Source organism: Scyliorhinus torazame, chromosome 17 (genome assembly GCF_047496885.1).
Source record: "Scyliorhinus torazame isolate Kashiwa2021f chromosome 17, sScyTor2.1, whole genome shotgun sequence".
NCBI classification, from domain to species: domain Eukaryota; kingdom Metazoa; phylum Chordata; class Chondrichthyes; order Carcharhiniformes; family Scyliorhinidae; genus Scyliorhinus; species Scyliorhinus torazame.
Genome location: NC_092723.1, coordinates 107,080,309 through 107,095,191, shown reverse-complemented (window position 1 = coordinate 107,095,191; position 14,883 = coordinate 107,080,309). Strand labels below are relative to the sequence as shown.

Here is a 14,883-nt window from a genome sequence, read left to right as displayed (position 1 = left end):
AATAACTAGTGATGTTCGTGAAACTCCTGAATTATAGTTTTTTAAAAAAGCATCTGCCTCAGAAATGTCGTTTAAGGAGAAAAATCTTCTAGCTTGACCTGGTCTGCCTTAAATGTCACACCAGAACAACAACGACGTGATTGACTCTTAACTGCTCTCAGAAATGGCTCAGCAAGCCACTTGGTTGTATCAAAGCTGTAATGAGAATAAAACTGGATGGTCTACCTTGCATTGACCAAAGCATCAGACAAGACAAAGGTAAACCTAGCCCAGTCAGCCCTGCAAAGACCTGTTCTAACATCTGGGGACTTTAGGGAAAATTGAGAGAGATTGTCCCACATAGTGTGACAGTTGAGGAGTATTCCATCTAAGATCTTCCTGATTAGTCGAGGTTGTAAGCTACCAGACAAGGTCTTGTGAATATCTAAAGTAAGACTCACTATATGGGAGTTCTAATTATAGTATACACAATGTGCTTTGCGTTCAATACCTTCAGATAGCCTCAAAGGGTGAGAATATGATGAGTCTTAGTTAAATGTCACTCTTATTTATTAAAATAGACACGGATCTGTATGGTAAAATATATACACAATTTATTTAAAGAAAAAAGGGTAATACAAGTATTTTGATAAATGATACAGTTTGACAATTACAGGATATGTGATGAGTTAGTCTGTGACCTTCTTAATTACATTGCTTAAGCTATAAACATTTCATACTTACAACGACTAGTAGTCTCGGAGTTCGACACTCAATCAAGAGCAGAACTCTACGAGTCGAGATAGCAGTTTAAACACCCAGTAATCTCCTAAACAGCTCTCCAAGTGAAACTCCAACTTTTGCAGCCTTTGCTTAAATATTTATATCCCTTTCTTACTTAGGGAGTTTGACTCCCCAGTTACTTTGAGACAAAGAACAGTCTCTCTTTTGGTCGGCAAGACATTGGTTTCTAAGGAAGTCCAGCAAGGCACCTGTTTTTAAAGATACGAGGCTGATACCTCCGGTAGCTATCTCCAGAAAATCAACAGCCTCCCTTCTTGGCAGGGTCTTTTGCCAAGCAGTAGCCCGCATAGTGGCAAGGCCACTCTACAAGTGATATCTTTCGTTGGCAGAGCTTATTTCCAGACAAGGCCACAAGACTTAATGAGTTCACTGCATCTGGACTCTTACAAAGATAATGTCTGTAATACATATTAAAAATAATGGTTTACATTGATAATGGACTTCATCAGTCATCAGCTTTTAATATAGGATTAAATACATGAGTTAATATAAAATCAGCTCTGATCAGTTTTTAATATAGTGAATATATGATTTAATATAAAATCAGTTCTGATCAGCCTTTAATATAGGTAGATACCGCCACAGTAGTCAGTAAATAGTCTGATAGTCAAGCTCTCAGAATTCTACCTTTTGATCTAATGTCCCAGACTCTTCATTAGCATCTCTGGGTATGTTGTATTCCACCAGCACGAAAGACTCACCAGAGGTGGCAGCACAGTGTATACAGTTGAGAAAGAATGTTCCTGGGAATCCCCATCATTGTCTTCGGACCCATGACATCTCATAATATTAGGACAAACATGGGCAAAGAAACCTTTTTCTGATTACCACCTACTTCCCTTCCTCAGCTAATGAATCAGTGCTACTCCGTGATGACCATTACTTGGAAACACTGAGGGCAGCAGGGATCTGCAGAATGTATTCTGGGTGGGAGACCTCAATCCCTGAGTAACTTAGTAGCACCGCTACTGGCTGGACTTTAGGACATGGCTGCTTAATAGAGCTTGCAATGTGAAGTGAAATATCCAATGTGAAGGGGAAACTCACTTGACCTTGTCCTCCCTGATCTACTTGTCACAGTTACATCTGTCCATGATAGTTTTAGTAGGAATGACCACTGCTCAGTCCTTGTGGAAAAAATGCTCCAACCACTGTGTTTGTGATGCTCCCACTGTGCTAAATGGGATAAATGGAGAACTGATACAGTAGCCCCAAAGACTGGGCATTTATGAGGTACAGTGGGCCACCAGCATACCTGCATTTATAACCACGTGACCTAGTACATCCCTCACTATACCATTACTATCAAAGATCAACCCTGGTCCAGTGGTGAGCGATTCCACAACCAGGATCAGGTCAGATCAACCAGGGCAGCTCCGTAATTCTGCCACTGCCAGTCATGAAAGATGGGCAATTGAACACCCAAACTGGAATGTCACCATCCTTCGTGTCAATCTGACAAACTGGAAAGTTCCTCTTGTAAGTGCTGGTCACAAATAGCAGGACAGATCCAATCCAGACAATTAGATCCCCATCACTCAATAAGCACTCAATTGGCTGGAAACAAGCAGATTCTGCCTGATATACTGAATATTTCCAACATTTTGCATTTATTTCAAGCTTCGTGTCTTCAGCATTTTGCTTTTTTTTGGTAAATGGCCATGGGTTGTAGGCAAGTTCCCACAACAATGTACCATCTAGATTTTTTTGGGCTGCCCAAGCAATTCAATTCTTTTTTTCTGCCCAACGACTGCCTGCATGGGAACATTAGAAGGAACATTGTCCAACAGGCAGACCTTCTAGCGATGAGTGTTCATTTTTTGCATCGTGTAGTTTCTGAGATGATAGGAAGACCCTTTGGTTAATTAGCTGACATTATCAATTCATTGAGAAAGTAGCATTGACTGTCAACGGTCTCCTTTGTTTGCAGTCAAATATTTTTATCGCATGCAAATTTAAGACTTGGCAAAAATAATGCTTTTTGAGATTCCATTTTTTATGTACAGACCAAATGAAGATTGTAGCAGAGGAAGACCTGGCCAGTTAGATTCAACGTAACTCTCTTGAAACTAAATCTTTGCCTTCAACAGTGGCCTTCATGTACATCATTATGGTGCAAATACCCAAATTTCTTATTCTCACGAGATGACATGGGAAGGCAGTACTTGCCCAATACATTGTGTGGAAAATGTCATTTGATTCTGTCTTTGCCAGGCAGGCTACGGAGTTCTGACAAAGGCAGAGTTCAAACACTAATATACTACAGATGCCAGAAAACTGAGATATGAACAGAAAATGCTGGAAATACTCAGTGGGTCAGAGAGTATTTATGGCGAGAAAAATAGAGTAAATGTTTCAGGTCTGTGACCTTCCATCAGAGCTGAAAGATGTTGGGGATGTCATCGGTTTGAAGAATATTAACTATTTATCCACAGATGCTGCCTGACCTGCTGAGAATTTCCAGCATCTTTTGTTTATGTTAGTAACACGACTTGATTCAAAGAGAGTGTTAGCTGAATACTTTTCATGCAATTGTTAAAGTTTAAAACAAAAACCAAAAGTATGTCAAAATCTTGCTTGTTGCTGGAATAACTTGATGTACATTTTGCGACTCCAAATTTGCTTTTTTTAAACTGTGCTTTTAAAAGCATTGTTAGAGAATGAAGGTATGACATTTATGGTGAAATGTAGAGATTATTATAAGCAATTAAATGTAATGCACGGCTCTGACTGCTCATACAGTTGAATTTAAGATTGAATAAGTAAGTATAGTTGCCATAGTCCCAGATGACCATGGGGCTGCTTTCTCTTTTGACGAGAAGAATTGGTTGATGGTTATTTAACCTAAGGAGGATCACCACACCTCAGGCGAGGGGCAAGGTAACCTCAGCCGGTACAGGAATAGAACCCGTGCTGTTGGCCTTGCTCTGCATCACAAACCAGCTGTCTAGCCAACTGAGCTAAACCAGCCACCAATTAGGTACATTGTTAAATGTGATATATTATGGTGCCACCGTGGAAACTTCATTGAGCTGCAGTGAGGCAGAATATTGTTTCTGCCACAACAGTATATCTGAAGATGGCCATGCAATCCATTCCTTACAGCCTGACAGCGATACTGTACTGCGCAATGAGAGGAAATGCCAAGCTCTCTGCACTGAGTGGCTCTGAAATGTGGTTATCGTTATGCTGCATACATAAAAGCAGAGTAAATCATTCAACATGTGTGGACTTTAAAAACCTGATGGTGGTAATGTCTTAAAATTTATTAAAGGAATGTGATTTGTTATAACCCACTGATCTACTTGGCTTACTGTAACATACAAGTAGTCCTGTTATTTTTGCTTAATAGATTATTTCAGTTTAGATTAGGGATATGTGCCAGCCTCTGGAATATTTACTGTTATCCCTAGAAACACGCACACACTTTGTATTGTATATAATTTATTGTACAAATAAATTATATTAATTAGGCTAGGCATCAAAAACAACACAAATTAGATTTTATGTTGTGTTTTCTGCCTACCCCTGAGGCTCTGTAATTAGGAATCATTAGAATCATTAGAAAAAGTGCTTGATTTAATGCCACTGCTGAGAACTGTGGGGCTTTGTGAAGGAGCCGTCAAACTGGAACAATAAATGTTGAATGGCAACGCTGCTGTCCTGCGAATACTTGTTTCATATGCATCGTTCAGCGTAATTTGTGTGTCTGCTCTGAAATGTGGTGTTTAAACTGCCAAAAGCCACAATCGCTACTTCACTTTTTGACGTGTTGGTGTATGTCGCACAATCTACATTGAAACATTCATTCATAACCAAGAGGAAAAGAATTGGAAGAAATATCTTCTAAATATTTTGAAGATTGTTACATTTAGCAATGCGGATTTAGAACCCAGTTAGAACCCAGTTCATTGGTAAAACTAGATAATTTTTTGAAGCTACATGAAATTGTTCGCCTTTGGAACAGGAGAAAAAAAACATTCCAGTCGTTACATGAAAGAAAATTGTTTGCATTAAAAACTGCAAAATGCCATGTAAATAGGATGCAACACAATTGATTGTTTTGTGAATAAGTGTTGGTTCCCTTGCTTGGGATAAGAAACTTCGTTTTCAGAGGATGACTAATGTATTTATATGGGAGAGAATCCTACACCATGAGAATATGTACATTAAAAAAAAAATTTGTAATTATGAAATTTTCTTTCTCTCTTTCTGCAGAGGTTTTAAATTACTACCTGGTATGCAACATTGGATACCCAAACCCTTTTCAACAGGTGAGTCAATATCTGCATGCTATATTCCACCTTGTCATTTCTGGCAGGAAACTGAGACCGAGAATAACATTGTTACCTGTTCTACTCCTTGATTTCACTGCCCTACGTTGTGAAGGTTTATGTGGTAATTCATTAGTACAACTAGATAAATATTTAACATTTAAAATTTTACATTCAAGCACAGAATTGCTGCCATTATAATAATGTAAATGAGTTGTTTCATTTCACAGTCCTACAACAATTGGTCAAGCACTGTTGCATTTGTTACATGCCTGTACCCATTACAGTGCACAAAGTAACAGGGCGGCTCAGTAGCACACTGGTTAGCACAGTTGCTTCACAGCTCCAGGGTCCCAAATTCGATTCCCGGCTTGGTCACTGTCTGTGCGGCGTCTGCACGTTCTCCCCGTGTCTGCATGGGTTTCCTCCGGGTGCTCTGGTTTCCTCCCACAGTCCAAAGATGTGCAGGTTAGATGGATTGTCAATGCAAAATGCCCTTAGTGACCAAAAAGGTGGGTTAGATTACTGGGTTACGGGGAATGGGTGGAGGTGTGGGCTAAGTAAGATGCTCTTTCCAAGGGCTGGTGCAGACTCGATGGGCTGAATGGCCTCCTTCTGCACTGTAAATTCTATGATTCTATGATACCTGCGACTGTTTTACTTGATAACTTGCTTCAACTAAAATCAGGAATTCAGTTGAAAAAGGAAAATAATTTTTTTAATTCTTGCACGGCATGTGCGTGTCACTGACGAAACCAGCATTTGTTATCCATCTCTAATTACCTTTGAGAAGCTAGTGATGAGCCATCTTCTTGAACCTCTAAGTCCATATGGTGCACGGGTGTGCCTAGAATGCTGTTAGGAAGTTGTGGGATTTGACTCAGCCCTGCAACAGTGAAGGAATGGTGATATAGTTCCAAGTCAGGGTGATGTGTGGCATGGAAGGAGGGATCTTGAAGGTAGTGATGTTCCTATGCATCTGCTGCACTTGCCCTTCTAAGTGGTAGTGATCAGTGGTTTGGCAGATGCTGTCAGAGGAGGTTTGGTTACACACCGTCGTGACTTGGAAATATATCATCATTTCTTCAGCTCCACTGGGTCAAAATCCTGAAACCCATTCCCTATCAGCCCTGTAAGTATATCTACACCAGATGGACCGCTGTAGTTCAAGAAGATAGCTCACCACGACCTGCCCAAGGATAATTAGACTTTGCCAAAGATGCCCTCATCACATGAACTAATAAAAGCAGCTTTGAATTACTAATAATTGTGTTTCTAGGTTCACAGGAATTTCATTATGAGCTGAAGTTATCACTGAATGATGTAAAATAGTACACAGATCCTTTTCCTTTCCCATGTGTGCAAATAATAATCTTTATTGTCACCAGTAGGCATTAACACTCCAATGAAGTTACTGTGAAAATCCCCTAGTCGCCACATTCCGGCCCCTGTTCAGGTACACAGAAGGAGAATTCAGAATGTCCAAATTACATAATGGCACGTCTTTCGGGACTTGTGGGAGGAAACCGGAGCACCCGGAGGAAACCCACGCAGACACGGGGAGAATGTGCAGGCTCTGCACAGACAGTGACCCACGCCGGGAATCGAACCTAGTACCCTGGCGCTGTGAAGCAACAGTGCAAACAATTGTGTTACCGCGCAATATTAATTAATTAGGGGCAGCACAGTGGCGGAATGGGTAGCACTGCTTCCTCACGTCGCCGAGGTCCCACGTTAGATCCCGGCTCTGGGTCACTGTCCGTGTGGAGTTTACATATTCTTCCCGTGTTTGCGTGAGTTTCACCCCCACAATACAAAGATGTGCAGGGTAGGTGGATTGGCCACGCTAAATTGACCCTTAATTGGAAAAAATAAATTGGGCACTCTAAATTTATTTTAAAATTTTTTTTTAAAAAATTAATTGTACATTTTTTCCATGGATATTACTTTCCAATAATACAAAGTGCTTATCCCTTAATTTGGTCAATGCAGTTTGTCTTGTAGATGGTACATACTGTTGCTACTGGGTGTCAGTGGCAGAGGACTGAATGTTTAGGGTGGTGAATGGGTGTCAATCAAGCAAACTATTTTGTTCTGGATGGTGCCAAGCTTCTTGAAAGTCCTTGGAGCTGCACTCATCTAAGTAAGTGGAGATGATCTGTCGCATTCCTAATTTGTGCCTTTTCGATGGTGGACAGGCTTTGGGAAGTTAGGAGGTGAGCCTTGTCACAAAATCCTCAATGTCTGACCTCTTATTATCACAGTATTTATATAGCTGATCTAGTTGATTTTCTGGTCAATGTGACCCCATGGATGTTGATATTGGCCGTTTCAGCAATAGTAATGCTATTGGATATCAAGGCGAGATATTTAGATTTAATCTTTTGGACATTGTCATTCTCTGGCACTTAGGTGGCAAGTAATATTTATGTCACAGAGCCTGAATGTTATCCAGGTCTTGCTGCATATGGACGTGGCCTGCTTCAGTATTGGTGCTGAATCTTCACAATGTTGTGCAAATATTGGCGAACATCCCCACATTTAACTTTATGTTGGAAGGAAGAATAGAACCCTACAGTGCAGAAGGAGGCCATTAAGCCCATCAAGTCTGCACTAATCCTCTGAAAGAGCACCTTACCTAGACCCACTCCCCCACCCTATCACCGTAACCCCACCTTGCTTTCACATCTTTGGACACCAAGGGACAATTTAGCTTGGCAAATCTATCTAACCTGCACATCTTTGGATTGTGGGAGGAAACCGGAGCACCCAAACAAAACCCACGCAGACATGGGGAGAAAGTGCAAACTCCACACAGATAGTCATCCAAGGCTGGAATCGAACTTAGATCCTTGGCGCTGTGAGGCAGCAGTGCTAACCGCTGGTCATTGATGGAGCAGCTGAAGATGGTTGGGCCTAGGACACTACCCTAAGAACTCCTGCAGTGATGTCCTGGACTGAGATGATTGACCTCCAACCACCACAACCATCTTCCTTTGTGCTAGATCTGACTAATCAGTGGAGAGCTTTCTCTTTAATTCGCATTGATTCCACTTTTGCTTCTCCTCCTTGATTCCACACTTGATCAAGGGCAGTCACACCCGCCTCACTTTTACATCTGATGAAGCACAGCAATGCAAATTAGTTTGTCCAACACAACTGCATGCAGTTCAGAACATTTGGTAGAAATGACACTGGTGTCAAGGGTGCTCTGATGTATTTTTTAAGATTTGCTGAATTTCCTCTTTGGTGTGTATTGCGCAGAGGGCATTTTTACGAACTTACATATTGAACTAAAATAAAGAACAATTCCCCAAAAACAATTTACAGAATTGTGCAAGACAGTTTTAATGACCATTGTGGCGATTACATCATGAGTAAAACAACATAAAGGATTAAAGTTTAGAAAACAAGAGTTAAATATAGATGATTACATTGACTCTTTCGCAGTAAGCAAACACAGCTTGTCTGTGATTGACAGCCCTGAAGCTATAAGATTTGGAAACTTGGGGAAAAAAATCATGCAGCTGGAACATGTTGGGTCAGAATCTACTGGAGCCAGTGAACAAATGCTGTCTGCTTGCTCATGCCTGTTTAATTGTGACAAGTCTGCACTGAAAGGTACTGTCACTGAAACTGCTGCAAAAGCAGAGTATCCCCTTCACGATCTGAGCGAACAGGACCTAAACCATGATGTGTAACTGATCATGAGTTCAATGCCATATTAGGTACAGAAAATGAAATCAAGCCAAGGAAAGAAGAGATGGAATTTTATTTTAAATATGTGAACTTACAGCAGGACCGGCTGGTAAATGTTAAGTTTCAAATCCAGAGAGTTGCTTTACAGAAATCACACCATTAAAGTGGATATTGCCCTAATTTTCTGTGGCATGTCTATGATTATGCACCAGAACATAACTCTGCTCAGTGGGAAGCCAGAGAGTGAGATACTGTTTTCACAGTCTGAGGAGGAGTGGGGCATCTTGGATAGCAGCTACCAGATTTTTGCTCTACTGTCTGATGTATGCATGAATAATGGTGAGTTATGTTAACCGTGCCATTATTGTTGCAGTATGTTTTGGTCAATGTACAGAATCATGAAAAATCCAGCTTTAACGGTAATTGTAGAGATCATATCCACAATAAAACAACATGAAAGCCTAAAATTCAAGCTGAAGAGTTGAATATGGCTGATTACATTGACTAGCTGTAAGTGAACACAGATTCTGATCGGCAACCCTGAGGTTACAAGCTTTGGAAACTTGGGGAAACATTCATTTTGTTAATACAGCTGGAACGTGCTATGTTTGTGGTTGTGGTTTTTATTTTCCAATGAGGAATGATTCATATTAAAGACATTTTGAGGGGCAGTGAGAGGCGATTACTTAGATACACTCAGTTTAGTGATTGTTTCTTATTGCAGTACCCAAGGTTTGACTAATTCAAAGTAATTGAAAGTTTGTTTTTGACATCTTGGGGGTAGATTTTAAAATGTCTACGTTCAGATCCAGATTCATTATCTCCTGATACTCCGATGACAGTGTAGAAGGAAAGTTTATCTTTTAGTTACAAATATTCAGGTTCTGCACTTAAATCTTAAATTCTCAGAAGTTGGATTTTTGGAGGTAACTTTGATTATAATGTTACATTCAAAATGTCCATTACTGTATCTATCTCGTTTGCCAGCTCATTGGCAATAGCTTCAAATAAGTTATCTCTAAACTGGTTGCAAAGCAAAACTTCAGCATAGTCATTGCTTAATTTCAAAGTTTGCTCTTTTATGTGTGTGTGTGGGGGGGGGGGCGGAAGAGAGAGAGAGAAAAGTAACCTTCCATATTTAAGGTTGTAGATTAACAGTAAGGAACCGTTTTAACTGTTATGTTGTCACAGTCTATTAATGGTGTAGCCTGTTTTTGTTGACTTTTTCAACATTGTAGACTGCAGTGGCAGTAATGAGAGCAAGGCTGGAATGTGGCAGAAGGGAGTATGGAATAGGCTTATAAAGGATTTCAAATGTGAAAGAAATAACTTGCAATATGGAGAGCTGGATTCTCCGCCGTCGGGATGCTCTGTTTTGCCGGTAGCCTGGGGCTTCTCGACGGTGTGGGGCTGCCCACAATGGGAAACCCCATTGACCAGCCGACGAAACGGAGCATCCTGCTGGCGTGCTGAACCAGAAATCTGGCGCAGAAGGACGGAGAATCCAGCCCAGTGAGGAGGGAAACATAACATGCAACAGCGTTAAGGAGAAAGAAAGGCAACAAAATACACCGAGGACAAGTAATCAAGTGCAAGGAGCGGATGTTAGAATTTGTTTTCCATTAGTGCATGTCACTAAAATTAATAGAAGATACCTGTAATTCATTTGTGAATATTAACACCAATGCATCATTAATCAAAATTCATAGAATGTAAGAAATTAGCCAAATGATTGTAAATACTCTGAACAGTGATTTCTAATTGAGAAGAAAAGTGAGGATGAAAGGGAGTATTGTTGTTCTAGAATCAATCCAGCTCGTTTTAAGCTGCCAGTTCCTCACCCTGGGTGTCAAGCGGCCAGTTGTGAGATGGACATAAAACAAAACACAAAAGACAAAATGCTAGAAAATCTCAGCAGGTCTGGCAGTATTTGTCAGGAGAGAAAAGAGCTAGCGTTTCGAGTCCAGATGACCATTTGTCTAAGCTTTTACAAAGGGTGATCTGGACTCAAAAGGTTAGCTCTTTTCTCTCCTTACAGATGCTGCCAGACCTGCTGAGATTTTCCAGCATTTTCTCTTCTGGTTTCAGACTCCTGCATCCACAGTAATTTGCTTTTATAAAACAAAACATGGTGGCCTTCATTTCAGTGAGAAACTGTTTCCACTGGCAGGAGGCTCAGTAACCATAGTGCACAGATTTAAGATAATTGGCAAAGATCAAGGGGAGACGATAAGAATTATTTCTAAACAGCAAGCCCTTACAATCTGTAAGGCTAAAAGGATGGTGGAAGCAGATTTAATGGTAATTTTCAAAAGGGAATTGAAAGTGAGCTTAAAAAGGATGAATTTGCAGGGCTGTGGGGAAAGAGAAGGGAAGTTGGACAAATTGAATAGATCTTTCAAAGAACTGTCACAGACACAATAGACCAAGTCCTCTACCGCTGCATGATTCTATTATTGTTACAAGTCTTTCTGTAGCTAGCAAAAATGTAGCTAGCAGCGCAAGTATATCTTTATGATGTTGGGATGACATTATGCACGTAAGCCACTATTCTTTCTAGTGACACCATGATGTGCATGCTTACTGATCAAATTATCACAGCCAGTCTGCAATTGTCTGGAGAGTCCTGAGTGACTGTTTTTGAAAGACCAACGGAATTTCCAAGAAGAAGATAAAAACAGTACAGCTCGACACAGGCTAAATATAAAAGCAGCCTTAGTTTTCAGTTGTATTTATGCCAACTGAGTTGGATGTTAAACGTTTTCCTTTCAGACTGGAAACAGATGCAAGCTTTGGAGGAAAACAGCATTTACAAACTCTGGCTAAAGAGAATTAAGATCACAGTAAACTTCTAAGACCATATTTATAGGAAATTTGACACCTGCACTTTTGAGTATATGTCTGCTCAATTCCACTTGCTGTTAAAAGATCACCAGGTTTGGTTGTCGAATAAAAATGATGGGTACAAAAGATGACCGTTAATATTACTTTACTTAAAAATCTAGTCAACTGCAATTTACTTCTCCCAGATTTGACTCTTATTTGACCTTGTAGTCCTGCATCTTTTGGTATCATATATTTGTGGACTTGATTTGAGAATTTGGCAGAGGAACTGAAGGTTTTTATGGAATACAGTTATAGCTGGAATATAGTTGGAATACATTAGTTACTAGAGCAATTTGTATTCATATGGCACCTTTAATGTAATAAAACATCCAGGTGCTTCATAGGAACGCTATTAAGCAAAGTTTGACACCCAGCAATATGAGGCGATAGGGCAGCTGGCCAAAAGCCTGGTTTTAAGGAGTATTCATGGAGGAAAGAGAAAATAGGCTTACGGTTTAGGAAGGGAATTCCACAGCAATAAAAATTGGGAACGCACAACAGGTCAGAATTAGATGAGTGCAAATATCTCGAAGGGTTATAGGACTGAAGGATGTTACAGAGAGAGGGAGCGACAATGCCATGGAGGGATTTGAAAGCAAGGCTGAGAAATTTAAAACCGAGGTCTTGCTTGACCAGGGAGCAAATGTAGGCCAGTGAGCACACAGGTGAATAGAATTTTGTTGCCAGTGTTGCTACTTGGATAACATCAAATGAGTAGAATGCAGGAGGCCCATCAGGAATGTTTTGCAATAGTCCAGAGGTAACAAATGCATGAATGAGGGTTTTGGTGAGGTGGAGTTCGGTGTTTTGATAGTGTTGTGAACCGTAAACTCCATTCGGCATAGAGTCATCAATTGTTCTCGCACTGCTACTGGTTAAAAGATGGTCTCTGATCGTACATCGCAATGATGTGGAGACGTCGGTGTTGGACTGGGGTGAGCACAGTAAGAACTCTTACAATGTTGACTTCTATATTTTATGTGAACCACAGACTGTTTCTTATATTGACCGAATGACCACACAACTAGTGTATTAGTTCAAAGACAGCTTATTAAAACACAAGACTTATTACTATATGCAATAATACACGCGACTACGCACTAAACTAGACCTAATAACAAAGATGACCTTTACTTAACTTCGGGGTGACCAGCTCTGTGCGAGATGAGGCTTTTATCTGTGTCCATGTGGGTCGGTTGGAAGTCTTCAGGTTCGTCTCGGCTGGGGCTCATCCTTCAGGTAGCGATCGCGGGTCCTTGAACTTGGCTAGTTGATATGCTACAGTTGGTCGCACACAGGCCAGTCCAAAAGAGGCCGATCCATAGTGCGCAGGGCTTCTTATCCTTCTTCTCTTTCGCGCCCTTTTGGGCGGTCCTATCTCCAGCTCCAATGGATCGATAGGGGTTCGATCATCCTCATTGATCCTGGCCAATACACAGAGGCTGTGTACCTGTCTGTGTCCAAGCTGACCACAATTCCCATGGTCCTTTGCAGGTGGCCATTTTAGATGGCTACATCCCGTCCTCTTGATCCTGAACGCGAAGCGTGGTGGATCACAGTATTGATCCCATATCTGCCTTGTTGGTTTCGTCACCCTTCCGGTCAGTAAAGGTTCTATTCTGCTCTGTCCTAAAGTTATTGCACAATCTTACCTAATTCATTATTACGTACATTCATTAAATCAGTTCCCTACTAATGGCTCCTTCATTTTTAAAATTGGATTCATATAAACAATTTTAACTTAAATTAACATGAAACAGTTGATTTCTAACTAAACTCTCTAAACTACACTGCTGCTGTTTCTACATAACAAACTTGCTGCTGTTTCTACATAACAAACTTATTTACAACATAACATTTTAAAATGGCAGCACCACATTTCTTCCTATCCTATATCATTAGTACAAAGGCACAAATGGCACATTTTAGCAGCAGTTGTTACAGTATATGAGTCCAAAGAAGGTGGCTTGAACTGTGTATATAGGGGGGCAGGAGGCTTTTGCCTTCCATTTTCAGAGTCGGACTGTGAGGACAACTATGTATTATCGCAATCAGGAGGAGGGCCTCTACCATGTTTGAGAGTGGGTTCCATTTTGCAATGTGTTGCCACCAGGTGGGGGTTTCGGTCTCAATCTCTAACAGTTGCTGGGTGGCGTCCTGACTAAAGATGGTTGTTGTGTGATAGCGTTTGGGACTGGCTTGTCCCCTACTCCGGTTGTGTGTGTTACACCAAGTTACCTTTATCAGGTGTTCCAGGGCAATTCTGATTCCAAAGTGTTCCCTGTACTTTAAACATCCAATTTCAGGGCACCCTTCATTTGGAAGTTTCCACCAATCTCCTTTCCCAATTGTGCTAATGTAACATTCGGATGTGGTCCCCTTGGGTTTTCGATACATGGTTCTTTGTTTATTGCATCCAAATAGGATGCTTCTGTTGGGCTTTACCCACAGTATGCCGTCCTCGCATTCCCCTGCATCTGGGGATCTGTACCATAAACTGCCGGGCTGTGGAGAGTCTTTGGTGTTTTGTGCTCGGAGTCAGGTGAGTCCAGCGATTATCCATATGAGGAACGTGTCTCCTGGATTCATCCTGCGGTGTTTCTGTTCTGTGTGTAATCCTAGGAAATCAAGTATAGTGTCATGTTATTATCGTTGGTTAATATCTGTTGTGTATTAGTCTTTCTCTCTTAATTCCAATTGCCCTTTATGATTGTCATCATGTGTGACTCCCTCATTTATTTTGAAATTTCTTTTTTGAGATGTACTAATTCAAGTGCTGCAATGCAATCATTCAAGTGTCTCACAACTTCTGTGGTCGATGCTAGGAGTGCGCAGATGCTTTCTTCGACCAATCTCCATCTTTACTAACAACCATGGGAGGTTGAGGCTTTGCTTAACCAGCCGAATTTTAGGGCAGCCAGTTTCATAAAGTCTCATCCCAGGGACTCTGAGGTAGCAGCAGTGATCACCAACCATTGTATCTTTAAGTGTAAATAACATTCGGAAGCGACCCGTAGGGGACTAGAGAAAAGTGAAAGAAGTAAGGATTTAAACTGTGGAGCACAAGGAAGATTCAAGACCTGCCCAGGTCATTGTGGTGTGTAGTAAACCATTCCAGGTGCATGAAGGGAACATGGGGTGCATGTGGGCCGCTGCAGGGTAAGAATGGGTGGGATCCCCGGGTAGGGCGGGGGTTAGTGCCGTGACTCCACTACCCGAGCGTGACTTGACCGGATAGTTC

General features: G+C 41.1%; 1 protein-coding gene across 7 annotated transcripts in view; it reads left to right on the top strand.

Annotated features, from left to right (window-relative positions):
• The window catches only part of LOC140394047 (protein tweety homolog 3-like), a 309,376-nt gene that overhangs the window by 223,180 nt on the left and 71,313 nt on the right, over window positions 1-14,883 (top strand). For all 7 annotated transcript variants that reach the window (XM_072480836.1, XM_072480842.1, XM_072480839.1 and 4 more), the window contains exon 8: window positions 5,002-5,057. In XM_072480836.1, coding sequence (XP_072336937.1) covers window positions 5,002-5,057 — 56 coding nt within the window. The remainder of the gene's footprint in view (window positions 1-5,001; window positions 5,058-14,883) is intronic.